The sequence below is a fragment of the Neovison vison genome, chromosome 4 (assembly GCF_020171115.1).
Source record: "Neovison vison isolate M4711 chromosome 4, ASM_NN_V1, whole genome shotgun sequence".
NCBI lineage: Eukaryota > Metazoa > Chordata > Mammalia > Carnivora > Mustelidae > Neogale > Neogale vison.
Genome location: NC_058094.1, coordinates 159,696,743 through 159,715,328, shown reverse-complemented (window position 1 = coordinate 159,715,328; position 18,586 = coordinate 159,696,743). Strand labels below are relative to the sequence as shown.

Here is an 18,586-nt window from a genome sequence, read left to right as displayed (position 1 = left end):
ATAATGCCATATATTTGTAATGCTTTTTTTCTTCACATTTTTTTTTCCTAAAATTTCCAGCACATAACAGACCAACAAGGAAGATCCCCTTTAAATATCTGTGAAGAAAACAAACAAAATAACTGGGAAGAAGCTGCAAAGCTTTTGAAGGAAGCCATTAACAAACCAGTAAGAATTACCTTCAGAAATAGAGCTAAGCCAACTATTTAAATTGATAAGTAATTTGAGTATTTGTGGAAAGAGGAATGCATGGATCATTTCTTACGGCTTTTAGAGAACCTCATGAGTAGATCTCTTAAGTATTAAATTTTTTATCATCCCTAATATTCAGACACTTATTCTTGCATATCAAAATAAAAACTGTGTAAGTAAATAAATCTTTAAAACACTTAATATTAACCTAATTTCTAGTATAACCTTAATACCTGATGATGTCTGGAATAATGAGCAATAACGTTAAGATAGAGAATAGTTAACAATTAGAAAAAACTCAGTGCACCTAAAGTTATAGTAACAATAAAACTGTCACCAATTTAAAAACGGTGTGAAAACTTGTAAACCAGATAAAAGGATTTATAATAGATAAAGTTTTAAAGCTTGATATCAACAGATGTAATCTCTGAGCCTTTCCAGACATTTCTATCAATTAGGCAGTAAGTATTTATGGAGTATTTCTATGAATTTAATACCTTGAAATGCTGGAAGTAACAAGGGATAGAGAATAAATATATGATCTCTGCCTTTAAGGAATATTAACATACACACTCACCACACATTCAACAGATTTTGTCAAAATACTATTCCATGAGCACAAGACAAAGTCAAGAAAAAGATTAAGTGGTAATAGGCACTGTTATACTTGATTACAATTTATTTTCTAATTGTATAAAACACATTATTATTCCTGGCATAATTTTTATATTCTAAATGAATAAGATAAGAAGAATTAGTACATTCATCCAAAATGAACTGACCTGGAAGTTGTTTGGGCAATAAAATGTATTGAGAATACATTGAAAAACCACAGTGAGATATTACCTCACACCAGACAGAATGGCTAGTTTCAAAAAGGTAAGAAATAACAAGTGCTAGAGAAAGTAGAACCCTTGAACACTATTTGTGGGAATGTAAATTGGTGCAATCACTGTGGAAAACAGTACAGAGCTTGCCCCTAGAACTAAAAATAGAAATACCATATGATCTGGTAATTCCACTGCTGGGTATTTACACAAAGAAAATGAAAACACTAATTTGAAAAGATACATGCAGTTGCTTCTCAGCCTTTTGGCTAAGATCAAGTGTGAAAAGATACATGCATTTCTATGTTTATTGCAATATTATTTACAGTAGCCAAGATATGGAAGCAACCTAAGTGTTCATCCATAGATGAATGGATAAAGATTAAGTGGTATATATAGATGATGGAATATTACTCAGCCATAAAAAAAAGAATGATATCTTGTCATTTGGAAAGACATGGATGGACCAAGAGGGTATTTATTATGCTAAGTGAAATAAGACAGAAAGGCAAATGCCATATGGTTTCACTTGTATGTGGAATCTAAAAAACCAAACACAAGAAAACACTTCTAAATATAGAGAACAAAGTGCTGATTGTTAGAGAGGAGGTGGGTGAGAGATGGGCTAAATAGGTGACAGGGATTTTTAGAAAATGTATTGAGAAGATGATGATTCTTTGAGATGTTCTGAACAGGAGGAGATAAACTGGCTCAAGGTCCATTGTTTATAACTTTCATGTACATAGTCTTCCATTACAGATTCCTCCTAGGAAAAATTATTGCAGTATACATTTCTACAGTATAATTTATGGCCCACTAGACTCATGAGATAGCTAACAGACTGAGTAACTAAGTCTCTATATCTCCCATATGATACCTACTTAGTACAGTTACAGCTTTAAAACATGTACCAGAAGAATCTGAAGTTGAGTATTTTTTAAGAACCACTTGCCTTAGCTTCTCAAATTTATTTCAGCTGAAATATCCAGAGGAAAACATACTGGAAAATATAATGGAAATAAAAATCTTTTTAAAGTGTGCCAGCACATATTTGAAGCAGCTTTCTATTATTTTCCATGTTTGAAAACTATAATAAAACATATGAAGTTGAAATTGAAGCATTTTTGTTAGGCTGGGATATGTAACTTCTAACCAGGTTGCCTAATTTATTACTGTTCTTTGTCCTAGTACGAAAAAGTTCGAATATACAGAATGGATGGATCATACCGTTCTGTTGAACTGAAGCATGGAAATAATACCACAGTGCAGCAGATTATGGAAGGAATGCGTCTCTCTCAAGAAACACAGCAGTATTTCACTATTTGGATCTGTTCAGAAAACCTCAGTAAGAAAGTTGTTACTCTGTAAACCTATTCCTTTGTGAGAGTGGATTGGTAAACTTAGATATAGCATCAATTTCTTAATGACTTTAAATTTTTAAATGATACAGTGGTCTTCTCTTTTATATAAATTACTAGTGTTCCAGCTGTTTGAACAGGTAAGCCTCTGGACTCCTCATCCACTGCTTCATTCAAAGCAATTTTTAAGTATTTGAAAACTTTCCTTCTCTGGCAATGGAATTTTATTTGAATGCCATTAAATGTAGTGCTTATCTGACTTGCCTTTATTGTCAGTGCTCATTTCACCTAAAATAATGCAAACATTCTTTTTCTTTATATTAGTTTTCTATCACATCTTTTTATTTAAGACCAACCTGATGCCACTATAGATTTACCTTTCAAGCAAAGTATTGCAAATACATAAAAGAGCTAATTGGAGTTATTGTGATTGGCTATTTAATGTTTAATTGTATTTTTTAAAAACACCAGATTCTACTGATTGGATCATAATTAAATAAGCTACAGTGGAATTAAAGATCTTATATATAGTTGATATGTTTTATTTGTTTTAGTAATTCTCATAATTCTTATACTCAAAAACACAAGCTTTTAACCTAAAACTGGGTTGTGAGATAATTGGTTATAAAGTCAGTGACTTAAATTTAGACCTTTAATTTGTGTGTATTCAGCACTTAAGTACAGATAGTTTAATACAAATTTTCTATGTGTTGATATAATTTATTTTTACATTATTATTTATAAAAGGAAAGATGTTTTTCAGGCCTTCAACTCAAGCCTTATCATAAACCCTTGCAACATGTTCGTGATTGGCCAGAAATACTTTCTGAATTGACTAATTTGGATCCCCAAAGAGAAACACCACAGCTTTTCCTAAGAAGAGATGTGAGACTTCCTTTGGAAGTTGAAAAAAAGGTTTGCTTGGAAATCTTAATAATAGTCATTTAAATGCACAGAATTTATTGAATTCCTGTGGTAGGCACTAGAAACAGGCTGTTCCTGTATGAGGAGGTTTTACTTTTTTTTTCTGTTTGATCTTCATATCCCTGGGGTAAGTCTGAGTTAGTCTACTTACGAAGACCCTGGTTGTTTTTTTTTATTTCCACCTCCATTGTCTTAGAAACAAAAGAAATAAATAATCTATCCTAAAGAGAATTAGCAACCAGATGGAAGACAGATTATACCAAAAAGAATTTTAGCACAGTTAGGAAGTACACTATCACAGATCAATTTAATAAAGAGCCAATCAGTGTGTAAATATCAAAGGAGCAAAGAGATAGATTGGTGTGGGAGGAAAAAAAAATCTGAATGCAGATTATATTTGCAAAGGGGACATAAAAAGCTGTTCTTAATAGTTAGTAAATAGCTGTTTCCAAATCAAGCAGAGAATTATATAGATAGTAAAAATGAGAATATAATTTATACTTGATAAAAAGATTGTTCCACACAAGTACATTTGGATTTGAATTAGTGTAAATTTTAGAGGGAGGGTAGGGTAATGATATCTGAAGGATGAGTGAACAACACAGAAACTTAAAGTGGATATTATAAGTTAAAACTAGTGTGATGGTCTATAAAGTTTTTTAAATTGAAAAAAAAGTTCCAGGGTCTTATAACTTTGGTGAAGAAAAAATATACAGTGCATTTCCTGATTCTTATCCAAGGAAATATTAAACAGACAAAGTTAAGGAAATTTTAGTATATGGAAAATTGATCGATCATTTACAAACTTGGTAAATATTTTATACCTGATTACTTGTACTGTCCCTCTTATATTATCAAACTAAAGACAAATATTATCCTTTCAGTGGCATATACTGGAAGTTACTTTGTAAGAAATTAACCAAAAACAAAGATCTAGATTATTCATAAAAAAATGTGTTAGGATTTCACAAATAGAACAGTCAGTCAGTTAAGCAGCTGCCTTCAGCTCAGGTCATGAGCTTAGGGTCCTGGGATCAAGCCCCCATCAGGCTCCCTGCTCAGTGAGCAGTCTGCCTCTCCCTCTGCCCCTACCCCCCAACTTGTGCTCATGTTATCTCTCAAATAAATAAATGAAGAAAATCTTTAAAAAAAAAAAAAAAAAAAAGAACAGAGGAAAAAAAAACACAACTGATCATCTCAGTTGACACAGAAAATATACTTAACAAAATCTAATACCCTTTCATGATAAATCTCTTACAATTAGGAATAGATGGGAACTTCCTCAACATGATAACTGGCATTTATGAAAAATTCACAGCTAATATCATACTGGATGAAATGTTAGAGCTTTCCTTCTAAGATCAGGAACAAGACAAGAAGGCCAGCTTTCAGCACTGTTATTTAACATAGTACTAGAAGTTTTAACCAGAGCAATTAGATTAAAAAAAAGAAGAAGAAGAAAAGAAAAAATGGGATACCTGAGTGGCTCAGTTGTTTAAGTGTCCAACTCTTGATCTCAGGATCATGAGAGAGTGAGCCCTGCCTCAGACTCAGCACTGCTTAGTGTGGGGCCTGCTTTAAGATCCTCTCCCTCCCTCCCTGTCCTTATCCCACCTGCTTGCACGTGCACTCTCTCTTTAAAAAAAAAAGGCCGCTAGGGTGGCTTGGTTGGTTAAGCATCTGGCCTCAGCTCAGATCATGATCCTGTGGGCCTGGGATTGAGCCATGAATTGGGCTCCCTGCTCAGCAGAGAGTCTGCTCCCTTTCTCGCTCCCTCTGCCTGTCTCCCTGCTTGTGCTTGTGTGCACTCTCTCTCTCTTTTTCAAATAAATAAATAAATCTTTAAAAATAATAATAAAAAAAGGAAGAAAAAGAAAAATAAAAGGCATCCACATTGAAAAGGAAAAGGCTAAACTATTTGTAAATGACATGATCCTACATATAGGAAATCACGAAGAATCCACAAGAAACCCATTAGAGCTAGTAAGTAGATTGAGCAACATTGCAAGGAATAAGCTTAACACAAAAAAACCAGTTGTTTGTTTCTACACACATCAGTGAACAACCCCAAAAGAAAATTAAGAAATTCATCAAAATAGCCTCTTAAAGAATAAAATGTCTAGGAATGAATTTAATAAAAGAGGTGCAAGGTTTGTACACTCAAAACTACAAAACATTACTGAAAGAAATTAAAGAAGATCTACGTTAACTGGAAAGCTATCTGTGTTAAGGATAGGAAGATTTAATATCATTAAGATGTCTGTACCAGCAAAACAATCTACTGATTTACCACATTCCCTAAAAATATTCCAACAGCCTTTTTGCAGAAATTCATATGGAATTACAAAGGGCCTTGGATAGCCAAAACAGTCTTTAAAAAAAAAGAATAAAATTGAGGGATTCACACCTCCAATTTCAAAGCTTACTATAAAGCCATAGTAGTTAAAACAGTGTGGTTTTGCCTTAAGGACAGTTATATAGACTAATGGAATAGATGTGAGAGTCCAGAAATAAACCCAATACATCTATAACCAAAATCCATAGTCAGCTGATTAATTTTTTAAAAGATTTATTTATTTATTTGAGTGCGAGGGAGCGTACATGTGAGCTGAGTAAGAGGGAGAGAGAGAGAGAACCCTCAAGCACATTCCCCGCTGAGCAAGGAACCCAGCACAGGGCTCCATCCCAGGACCCCGAGATCATGACCTATGCCGAAATCAAGAGCTAACTGCTCAACTGACTGAGCCACCAGGTGCCCTGGAAAAGGCTGTTTCAGCTGCCTTCTGACAAGAGTGCCAAGTCCATCCAATGAAGAAAGAATAGTCTTTTCAACAGATGGTGAAAAGTATGAAATTGGACCCTGATCTCCCACTATATATAAAAATTAACTCAGTAGATCAACAACTTAAGCATAAGAGCCAAAACCTTAAACCTCTTAGAAGAAAACAAATAGGAGATCTTCATGACATTAGATTTGGCAGTGGGTTTTTAAATATAATACCAAAAGCATGAGCAACAAAAGAAGTATAGATAAATTGGACTTCTTCAAAATTTAAAAAAAAATTGTAATATCAAAGGACATTATCAAGAAAGTTAAAAACAATTTACAGAATGAAAGAAAATATATATATTTTTTTAAAGATTGATTTATTAGAGAGTCAGCAAGCAGGGAGAGGGAAAGAGAGTCCCATGAGACTCTGGGCTGAGCAGGTAGTCCCATCTCAGCTGGTTGAGTTGACTTGAGATCTTGATCTGAGTCAGATGCCTAATTGACTGAGCCACCCAGATGCCCCAGAATGGGAGAAAGTATTTGCAGATCATTTATCTGATAGGGGTTTACCATCCAGAATACATGAAGAAATACAATTCAAAGACAAAAGATAACCCAATTAAAATAGGCAAAAGACTATTTCTCTAGTGAAGATACACATATAGTAAACAAACACGTGAAAAGATGTTCAGCATCAGTGGTCATTTGGGAAATACACATCAAAAACACAACAAGAAACTTCCCACTCGCAGGGTGGCTATAATAGTAAAGATTTTTAAAAAGGAAAATAATGAGTGTTGGTGAAAATACAGAGAAATTGTAATCCTTGTACATTGGAGGTAGGACTGTAAAATGGTATGGCTGCTATAAACAGTAGTGGTTCTTGAAAAAACTAAACCTAATTACCATATGATCTCATAGTTCCACTCGTAATATATACCTGAAGAATTGAAAATAGCAACTCAAACAGGTATCTATATACTAGTATCTATCTAGTGTCTACCTAGTATCTATATACTAGAGCAGTATTATTCACAATAACCAAAATGATGGAAACAAACAAGTTCCCATCAGCAGATGAATGGATAAACAAATGTGGTATATATATGAAATGGAATATTATTCAGCCATAAAAAAGAATGAACTTCTGATAAGTGTCTTAACATGGATAAACCTTGGAAACATACTAAGGAAATAAGCCACGTGCCATAAGCCACATGCAGCAGGACAAATATTGTATGATTCTACTTACATTAAATATCTAGAATAGGAAAATTCATAAAGAGAAAGTAGATTAGTGGTTATCACAGGTGTTGGGAGAGAGAATGAGGAATTATTGCTTAGGTTAATAGTTTCTGTTGGGTGAAAAAGTTGTATAAATAGTGGTGATGCTTGCACAACACTGTAATTAATGTCACTGAATTATATACTTAAAATTGGTTAAAATATTAAATTTCTGTTTTATATTTTTAATGCAGTTTCAAAGAATGTATTAGTTACATAAAATCTGCAATTAATCTAAGTATACTCACTCTATCTTCTTTCTCCACCTCAGTGACATTTTTTTTAAAGATTTTATTTATTTGACAGAGAGTGAGAGACACAAGCAGGCAGAGCAGCAGAGGGAGAGGAAGAAATAGGCTCCCCACTGAGCAGAGAGCCTGACGCAGGGCTCGATCCCAGGACTCTGGGATCATGACCTGAGCTGAAGGCCATCGATTAACTGACTGAGCCACCCAGGCGCCCCACCTCAGTGACATTTTAAAAGTTGATTGGGGGTACCTGGGTGGCTCATTTGGTTAAGTGACTGCCTTTGGCTCAGTTCATGATTCTGGAGTCCTGGGATCGAGTCCTGCATCAGGCTCCCTGCTCCATGGGGAGTCTGCTTCTCCCTCTTGACTTTCTCCCCTCCCGTGCTCTCTCTCACTCTGTCTTTCTCGAATAAATAAATAAAATCTAAAAAAATAATAAAGAAAAGTTGATTGGTAGAGAAAAAGCAATAATGGTAAAACTTGGATGATAAATGAATTGCATAATTATAAAGAATATAAAGTGAATTCAAGTGAAAAAAAAGCAAGGCTTATTAAGTACCTCAGGGCAAATCAGAAAATCAGGATCATCTGATAAAACAGTTGTTTTCTTTCATTATGTAATTAAATTCCATTTTGTACCATCTGAAATATGGAAAAATTATATTTATTTGTTGCATCCTTTCTGTAGGATATAAATGGCCTGATTTCATTGGAAAAGAATAATTGTTGACTAATACTCACTGAATATGCTGTTAGGAATTATAACTATTACCTACTCAAACTCTTCAAATTTCACTGTTAATTTTGAGAAACTAAAAACCCACAGAAAGTTCAAAAAGTAATAAAATTCATTAAATTCACTAACTGCTAATATTTTGTTTTATTACCTTCACTTTCCATTTTTTTCTTTATGAACCATTCAGAAGTGAGTTCCAGACATCGTGGCACTTAATCCCTACATATTTTAACATATCTCCTAAGAAAAAGCACATACCAGCATACTATAATACACCACTTCACCTAATAAAATTTTTATTTCCATAATAATGTCTAATACATGATCCATATTTAGATTTTCCCCAATTGTTTAACAGTCTTATGTAGCTGCCATATGTAGGATCTAGTCAAGGTTCATACTTTGTATTTGATTGATATCTCTTTAGTCACTTTTAATCTAGAAAAATCCTCTCATCTTTTTTCCCCATGAAAATCTCTGTTGTTGTTTTTTTCACATTATAGAGAGTATTGTATGAAATTCAAATTTGAGTATCCATATATAAAGTGTTATGAGAACACCACCACACCCATTTGTTACTAGATTGTGGTTGCTCTTGTGCTACACTAGCTGAGTTGGGTAGTTGTAAGAAAGACTTTGTGACTCATAAAGCTTAAAATATTATTATCTGGCCCTGAACAGGAAAAATTTGTCAGCCTCTGCTCTAAATCAGTAACAGCTCATTTATATATGGATATGTAGCTTTGCTTTTCCAAATTAGAAAGTGACAAGTTGTATATTTTTAATAGGAAATTGTAGCCTAATAACCAAATTATACCTTTTCTTTTAAGATTGAAGACCCGCTAGCTATTCTTATTCTCTTTGATGAAGCCAGATATAATTTATTGAAGGGCTTTTATACAGCTCCTGATGCTAAACTGATAACATTGGCAAGTCTACTGTTGCAAATAGTTTATGGAAATTATGAGAGTAAGAAACACAAGCAAGGTTTCCTAAAGTAAGTATTTAAAACGTGGTCTTGTGCTGTGCTTAAGATTCTGTTTAACCAAGAAAGTTTTAAAATGCTATTAAGAAACATTTATTCTTAAAAAATATATATTTATTCTTTGGTTTGGAACTAAAGGATACAAGGCACGGAATAAGGAAAAAAACAAAACCAAACAAAAGAATGGTAAAACATTCTTAAAGTTATACTCTCTCCAAAGTTACCTTTCTTGTATTTGACTATCGTTTGATAAGCTTTTTTCTTTTTTTAAATATTTTATTTTTGGGGCGCCTGGGTGGCTCAGTGGGTTAAAGCCTCTGCCTCCAGCTCAGGTCATGACCCCAGGGTCCTGGGATTGAGCCCCGAATTGGGCTCTCTGCTCAGTGGGGAGCCTGCTTCCCGCCTCTCCTGTCTCTGCCTGCCTTCTGTCTGCCTCTCTGCGTGCTTGTGATCTGTCTGTCAAATAAATAAGTAAAATCTTAAAAAAAAGAAAGAAAGAAAGAAAAAAATTGAAAACCACAATTAAGCTTCAGTGTTTAAAACCTCAGTGTTTTCTCTCAAAGATTAAACATGTGATTTCATGTCTCTCTCTTCGGTGTTAATTTTCGGCTCTCCAGTACCAGTTACAGTTGAATGGTTTGGTTTTTTTTTTAATATTTTATTGATTTATTTGACAGAGAGAGATCACAAGTAGGCAGAGAGGCAGGCAAAGAGAGAGAGGGGGAAGCAGGCTCCCCACTGAGCAGAGAGCCCGATGCAGGGCTTGATCCCAGTACCCTGAGATCATGACCTAAGCCGAAGACAGAGGCTTAACCCACTGAGACACCCAGGTGCCCCTGTGGTTTTCAATTTTCAAAAATATTTTGTGGTTGTTGAAAGAAGAAACATTTCTCCTAAATGAGAATGTTGGGATTATGGCCTTTTGCATAAAATTTTGAGAGTTCTGTAATATTTTACAATACAGATTCTTCAGCTCAAAAATCATGTTACTTAAAGCAGTTTGTTTCTAAATGATTTATGTACTTTAGCTACTAAGGATGATTTATTTAAAACATGTCATATTTGCTTACAGTGAAGAAAATTTAAAATCCATTGTACCTGTTACCAAACTCAAAAGTAAAGCACCTCACTGGACAAACCGAATACTTCATGAATACAAGGTAAGCTTTTAATACAAATAAGGATACTTTATATCCTAGTTGAAAATTTATAAATTAAATTGTTTGAAATTGTTTAATATGTTTTAAACATAATTACATTAAATTTACTGTCCTGAAATTAAAAATAGACCTTCTAGTTCACATGAAACTGATAGCATGATATTTTTATTTTTAATAATGTGGAATCTTTTACAGAATACCTTCTGTATGTTGGCTTCTGTGGTAAGGACTAGAGATTAAACAGAGGCACATATACACACCCATGAAATTATATACTATCCCTTTCGAAGGGGCACTTAAAACCTAATAGAATAGACAAACAATATTTTAAGATTTTGATATTTCTTTCCTTTTTAAAAGATAAACATCTAAAAAAAAATTGCTCTTGGGCTAGTGTCACACAATTGTATTTTTCTCTGGGGGTGGCCATGATTTTATAAACTGCTTAGTTGATCTCTTTGGATTATCAAAGGTATATTCTCTGTTCACATCTCTTTTATTTTACTTTGTTTTTAGAATCTTAGTACAAGTGAGGGTGTCAGTAAAGAAATGCATCACCTTCAGCGCATGTTCTTACAGAATTGTTGGGAAATTCCTACATATGGAGCAGCTTTTTTCACAGGACAGATATTTACAAAGGCAAGCCCCAGCAATCATAAAGTCATCCCTGTGTATGTAGGAGTGAATATAAAAGGACTTCATCTCCTCAACATGGAAACTAAGGTAGATTTACAGCTGTTTTTAACCAGTTACATTTTATAATGTCAAAAAAATGGTACCAGTCTGTATGAACAATCTAGAAATGATGACTATATAATACTATTCATTGCAATTTCATTTGTAATAGCAAAGGATGAGGGTTGAAAAGTAAATAATTGAGGCGCCTGGGTGGCTCAGTGGGTTAAGCCGCTGCCTTCGGCTCGGGTCGTGATCTCAGGGTCCTGGGATCGAGTCCCATATCGGGCTCTCTGCTCAGCAGGGAGTCTGCTTCCCTCTCTCTCTCTCTGCCTGCCTCTCCATCTACTTGTGATTTCTCTCTGTCAAATAAATAAATAAAATCTTTAAAAAAAAAAAAAAAGAAAATTAAATAATTGTCAGTAAGGGGTTAATTATATTATTAACATTAATTATAGAGTTATATGAATTATAGTACATTTCTATGTTGAAATACTGTGCACCCATATAAAAGAATGAAGAATGTATAGAATGATTTCCAAGATACATTTAGTGAAAAAGCACAGTGGCGAACCATATGTAATAGGCTACTATTTGTGTAAAAATGGGGGAAGTGAAGACTATATTTACATAAATACATATTGCTTGTGTATGATTAGAAAGTCATAAAGCCTTTAGAGAAGGCAATGAGGTAACTGAGAACAAGAGTAGGAGGGAGACTTTTTACTATGTACTGTTTTGCAACTTAAAAATTTTAACTGTGATTATATTAACCTATTTTAAAAATTCAGTTAAGTTTAAATGAAAACAATACAGATTAAAAAAAGAAAAATAGACTATCTGATGCAAGGGATTCACTTTGAAAATTAGAATTTGTTGTAAAAGCCTGGGAAACAGGCAAAATGAAGTGTGGAAGGGACTATTATTAGATCACTTCAGAGCTTTTCCATAAGAGGCTTATTATTGTATTATACTCCTTTTTTAATCAGAGTCATTATAATGTGAAATTAGGGATTATTTTTAGCATATTTAACGCATTTATCAGGATGAACAGCTTTCTAGTTTATAATAAGAAGCTAAGAAAAATCATTAATTTTATTCATTCAGATTTGTCTATAAATAGATCAGTTGAGGTAATAAACAGCTTGTTGTCAAAAAGACATTTTGAATTAGGAAATTTTATCATAAACCTAATTTTTATTTTCATAATCTTTTATTATGTAATCACATAACAACTTCTAAAAGTAGTTTAGTCATTTTCTGATAACTCCAGATCATCCTTATGGACAGTTGCCATTTTATCACGCTGTTAGATATGCCTGTGAATGGAGATAGAGAATATGTAGGGACATAGTGTTGAATAGGGACTGACTTCAGATGTTTATCTGGAACTGGATTTTTTTTTTTTTTAATTTTTTTTTCCAATTTATTTATTTTCAGAAAAACAGTATTCATTATTTTGGAACTGGATTTTTTTGAAGTCTCTGATGTCAGCTTGCTTTTGGGTCATTTGCTCATTATCATTTTCTATTTAAGCTACTTTTTCAGACAAAATAGGTTGCTTCATATTAGTTTGCAACCATTTTTCTATTTCTTTTGTACTAAATTTGTTAAAGGAAATTAAAGGAGAAATTTCCCTTACCATTTCAAGAAGTTTTTCCTCTGCTATTTCAGAGCATTTTATACAACATTTATAAATCCTTTATTGTACTAAATGGTGATGCTCTGGGTATGACACCAGGACTCTTCTGTAAGCTATAGTGTATGTTTGATATTTGGTAGCATTTCAAATTTAGGCAACAATAAAACATTTTATTTAGTCCCCATCTGATGGGTCAGCATTATAACATTTCATGTTATGAATAATATTCTAGTCCATGAATGAGTGGATTGCAGTAGCAGGCAGAGGATGATATTATTATTAGTTAACAGTCTGCTTTTTTGGAAAGGATAAGATGTTTGATTTCTAGGAATTAAATAAAAATACTGTCCTTGGGTATAAGAAGGTGATTAACCAAAGGGTAACAATGTTTTCTGCCATCTAACCATTACCTTGTGCTCCTTAAACCACTGATAAATTTATAGCACTGATGAAAGCTCTAAGTTATTATATTTTATAATCATCAAAGGTGGGAACAGCTTGTCCTCGGTTGTCTTACAGTCATCAAGATATGCTGGGGTGAATTTGACAAGCTTACTTTAAGAGACTAAACATCTTCACTTGCAAAAATACCCTTATTTACATTTAAAACTCTACTTGGGATACGACAGCTTCAGAGATTAAATCTCATGAAAAGCTATAGATAGAATACACTGTGTTTTTTATATCAATTCTATCTTCTGTATCTTGTTTCTCTTTGAAATAATGAGAGTTTCCCATTAGAAAGTATAGACTAGCCAATTTCATATGCTTAGCAGAGATTTTTCTGTTCTACTTACTTAAAATGTAGACACTATTGAATGTATAATAGACTGTGTTGTAGGTCAGTGTTTTACTATAATGAACGCATTGCTATTTCATCACTGAACTATACTTGTTAATGTATCTTTCACCATAATAGTACTGCTGCCACACCCAGGCAGTAGATTACCCTTTTCTGATATCAATTTATGTTGGCCATAATGCCCTTCTCAAGTACAACTGGTTATTTAAATATCCACATAATGCCATCTTCATGATCACTTGTCAACAGCACTTTTTCTCCTGTCTGCGGGCTGGCTATGTATTACTTCTGACTTCTGTGGTTCACCCCCACCCCTTTTTTAGAAAAAAAGAAGGGAGAGAAAGAGAGAGAGATTGATTTTATTTTTAAGTAATCTACACCCAACATGGGGCTCAAACTCACAATGTGGAGATCAGGAGTTGGCACCCCTGTGGTTTTCCCTTTTCTGCTCTCAACTGCTCTTACCATTTCTCTTGTGGTTTTTTATTTCCCTCACTAAACAAGTTGCCCCTTTGTAAGTTTTACCTTCTAGAGAGAACGCCTTTTTCCTTCTGGAGTAGACTGATCTCCCAAAATTACCATATGGACTGGGACATTCCAGCTTCATTGAGCTGTTTTCATTATTACGGGTTTCTCAAAAATTCCTTCCTTCATGCATTCTGTTCTTTACCAACAAAACCTTTATTTCAAATTTAGAACCTCAGTACTTCTGTTAGTAATTTGGCCTCCATATAATTGAGGACTTGTACCACAGGTTTTTTTGTTTTTGTTTTTGTTTTTTAATGTATATTAAATTGTTTTGAGGCCATACTACTGGAACATTTTCTGCATCTTGATTGAACAAATTTCAAGCAACTGATCCAAAAGATAGATAGTTTAAGGTATTATATCTCAAATCAGTGTTTCATTGTGTACCTTGGTAAATAGATATTTTAGCATATCCTATCTACAAAGCTATATTTTACAATATAAATGTAATTTGCTAATTGTAAAGACGATGTTATTCCCATTATATATAATGTACACTCATGAAAATTAATTGTACTGTTTCATTTAAGAGCATCACTTTAAAAATGCCCTAAACCTATCTTTTTCACGTAACTTCAATTCTTTTTCTTTTTAAGTGATTTTTTTTTTTTTTTTGAAGATTTTATTTGACAGAGATCACAAGTAGGCAGAGTAGCAGGCAGAGACAGACAGGGGGAAGCAGGCTCCCTGCTGAGCAGAGAGCCCTATGCGGGGCTCAATCCCAGGATCCTGGGATCACGACCAGAGCCAAAGGCAGAGGTTTTAACCCACTGAGCCACTTCAGTTTTTATAATCAATACGTTAAGAACTGCTAGTCATAGAATGCAGATCTTTTTAAACGTGTATTTTAAAGGTTGCGCAAACACTTTCTTTGTACATGTGTGTATATAAAGGATATATTTTCAGGGCAGGAAAATGAAAGTTACTGCTAGGAGAGACATTTTAAAATAATCAAAAAGATACAGTTGAATGCCTGTTCATTAGGAAAATGTAGGAATAGGTTATTCTAATATTTGCTTTAAATGATTTGATGAATTTTTGAAGGGTATATTATTAATTCTTAAAATTATGCTCATTTTTACAATAGATATATCACTGTACTTAATTTTAGTGAGACTGAATTGCCTAAGTCAGCATGTTACCCCATTATGTAAATTTCAGATCTGAAAGTACCAAGTGCATATTCAGAAGATACTGCATAAAGTAAACGGAATGTTTTTAGTATGCAGAAAGTAAAAACCTATTTAATTTTCCTGAAAGTCACTGAGAGATTGGGAATCTTTTTTCTCAGCTTTACTGAAACATAATTGACATATAACATTGTGTATGTTTAAGGTATACAGTGGGTTGATTTGGTATGCTTATATATTACAAAATGATTATTACCAAGCATTAGCAAATACCTCCATCATGTTACATATCACAGTTACCATCTCTTTTTTGTGATGAGAACATTTAAGATCTCCTCTCTCAGTAACTTGAAATAAATATTACAGTATTGTCAACTATAGTCACTATGCTGTACATTAGATTCCCCAAAACTTACTCATCTTATACCTGCAAGTTTATACTCCATGGCCAACATTTCCTCATTTCACCCATCCCCCAGCCCTTGGTAGCCACCATTCCATTTCTCTTTCTGTGACTTCAGCTTCTTTAGACTCTGAATTAAGTGGTATCCTGTAATATTAGTCTTATTCTGACTTATTTCACTTAGCATAATGACCTCGAGGTCTATTCATGTTGTCGAAAATGAAAGTATTATCTTCTCTCTCATGGCTGAATGATATTCCAGAGACTGTGTGTGTGTGTGTGTACACATACCACAGAACAGGCATCTTTAAAATATTTTGTCAGTCTAATACAAACAATTTATCATTGCTCGAGGTAGTCTCCTGAGCATCTACCATCTATGTGGCTCTGTACTTTAGGTTCTGTGAGGTTAATATGGGTACCTCATATAGATTTTATTCTGACATTCAAAACCATTATGTTTAGACAGGACTAGGTCAATTAGGGCACTGTAGATAGTAAGAGAGGTATTGTTTTTAATATATATTTCAATAAAACAGTTTCTAATTATGTTGCAGGCTTTACTCATCAGTCTTAAGTATGGTTGTTTTATGTGGCAGTTGGGGGATGCTGATACATGTTTTCAGATCCATAGTATGGAAAATAAAATGAGCTTTATAGTACACACAAAACAGGTAAGTACTTATCAATTACTTTGGACTTCTAATGAACTGCTCTATTAGTGATGTGATAAGCACTGGGTGTTATACACAACTGATGAATCATTTAACATTACATCAAAAACAAATGATGTATTGTATGTTAGCTAATTAAATTAAAAAGAAAAGGAAAAAAAAATTTAAAGTGACAATCCATTTTGCTTCAAGGAAAACCTTTGATAACTTATGAAATTAAGATATTTAAGACCAAGAGAAAAAAACGTAGGCCTTGCCTAAGCAAATAACCTGAAACTTATCTGAGTAAGTTTTATAATAGTGAATATTTCAGTTTTATAATAGTGAAAATCTTTTTTCTGCCATTTCCTTGAATTCTGGTCAGTATTCCCTATTTTTTTATCAAGATATTAGGTGCTCCTTAACTCTATTGAAAGCCTAAGTACTCCTATTCTTTTTTTTTTTTAATTTTTTATTTTTTATAAACATATATTTTTATCCCCAGAGGTACAGGTCTGTGAATCGCCAGGTTTACACACTTCACAGCACTCACCAAAGCACATACCCTCCCCAATGTCCATAACCACACTCCCCTTCCCCCAACCCCCCTCCCCCCAGCAACCCTCAGTTTGTTTTGTGAGATTAAGAGTCACTTATGGTTTGTCTCCCTCCCAATCCCATCTTGTTTCATTGATTCTTCTCCTACCCACTTAAGCCCCCATGTTGCATCACCACTTCCTCATATCAGGGAGATCATATGATAGTTGTCTTTCTCCGCTTGACTTATTTCACTAAGCATGATACGCTCTAGTTCCATCCATGTTGTCGCAAATGGCAAGATTTCATTTCTTTTGATGGCTGCATAGTATTCCATTGTGTATATATACCACATCTTCTTTATCCATTCATCTGTTGATGGACATCTAGGTTCTTTCCATAGTTTGGCTATTGTGGACATTGCTGCTATAAACATTCGGGTGCACATGCCCCTTTGGATCACTATGTTTGTATCTTTAGGGTAAATACCCAGTAGTGCAATTGCTGGGTCATAGGACAGTTCTATTTTCAACATTTTGGGGAACCTCCATGCTGTTTTCCAGAGTGGTTGCACCAGCTTGCATTCCCACCAACAGTGTAGGAGGGTTCCCCTTTCTCTGCATCCTCACCAGCATCTGTCATTTCCTGACTTGTTGATTTTAGCCATTCTGACTGGTGTGAGGTGATATCTCATTGTGGTTTTGATTTGTATTTCCCTGATGCCGACATATAGATAGGGAACTGCCCACTGCCATATGTGTTTGATATTTACTGTCACCATATATTTTACTTTGTAGGCTGGCCTTGTGGTAAAACTATTAATGAAGCTAAATGGACAGTTAATGCCGACTGAAAGAAATTCATGAGCGGAAAGCAGCTGATACTTAAGCCACCACATTTTGTAAAGCAGTTTTTTTTTCCATGAAAGATTTCTTAAACTATTACTTGTTTAAGTCTCTTGTAATATATATGTATACTATTACATTGTACAGAATCTGTACTTCTGTTTGGTGTGTAATATACCAGTTAGTTTTATATAATATCATCATAAGCTATTCTAACTTTTGAGAGAAACATGCAAAAAAGTGTAGATTGATCATCTGTATATTAATGGACAAAACAGTAAGCTTTATAAAAAGTTATTTTTGGTAAATGGTAAAGAATTTGGAGTGGAATGTAATGAAATAAAATAGGTTTGGTATAACTTTGTGTGTCATTTCAAAATATACTGAAAGTCAACAAAGTTGAATAAATATATTTTCTACTTAAACTACATAACACTGCTATTCCAAACATTTTTCTGTAATCCAAGAAAATTTATCAACATGTTTTTAAAAGTCTTAGTTAAAATGTATAACTAGTATAAGTTTGTATTTCTCAAAGTATAGTTCTTGAGCCCCCTGCATCATAATTAACCTGGATGCCTCTTTAAATGAAGATTTCTGAGACTCGTATATATAAGTTCATTCACTCTCCAGAAGTGGCAGTTCTTAGGAATCTTAAATTTGGGTTTTTTTCTATTGAAATAATTCCAGATCTAGTAATGAATTTGAATTAAAGGACACAAAAATGCCTGGCACACAAGCATACACATACATAGACACACAGATTAACTGACAATCTCTGGATATAATCTCCATTTATTACATATGTTGTATTTTTATGATTTAGCTTAATGAATCATATTGCCTTTACATTATATGAAGTAGATCACCAAATAGCTATTTCATTT

General features: G+C 33.7%; 1 protein-coding gene across 4 annotated transcripts in view; it reads left to right on the top strand.

Annotated features, from left to right (window-relative positions):
• KRIT1 (KRIT1 ankyrin repeat containing) overlaps window positions 1–18,058 on the top strand; it is a 36,183-nt gene extending 18,125 nt beyond the window's left edge. For all 4 annotated transcript variants that reach the window (XM_044246011.1, XM_044246009.1, XM_044246008.1 and 1 more), the window contains exons 10-17: window positions 61–168; window positions 2,208–2,364; window positions 3,141–3,292; window positions 9,170–9,336; window positions 10,397–10,484; window positions 11,001–11,207; window positions 16,222–16,338; window positions 17,652–18,058. In XM_044246011.1, coding sequence (XP_044101946.1) covers window positions 61–168; window positions 2,208–2,364; window positions 3,141–3,292; window positions 9,170–9,336; window positions 10,397–10,484; window positions 11,001–11,207; window positions 16,222–16,338; window positions 17,652–17,720 — 1,065 coding nt within the window. In that variant the 3' untranslated portion in view covers window positions 17,721–18,058. The remainder of the gene's footprint in view (window positions 1–60; window positions 169–2,207; window positions 2,365–3,140; window positions 3,293–9,169; window positions 9,337–10,396; window positions 10,485–11,000; window positions 11,208–16,221; window positions 16,339–17,651) is intronic.
• The last annotated feature ends 528 nt before the right edge of the window (window positions 18,059–18,586 follow it).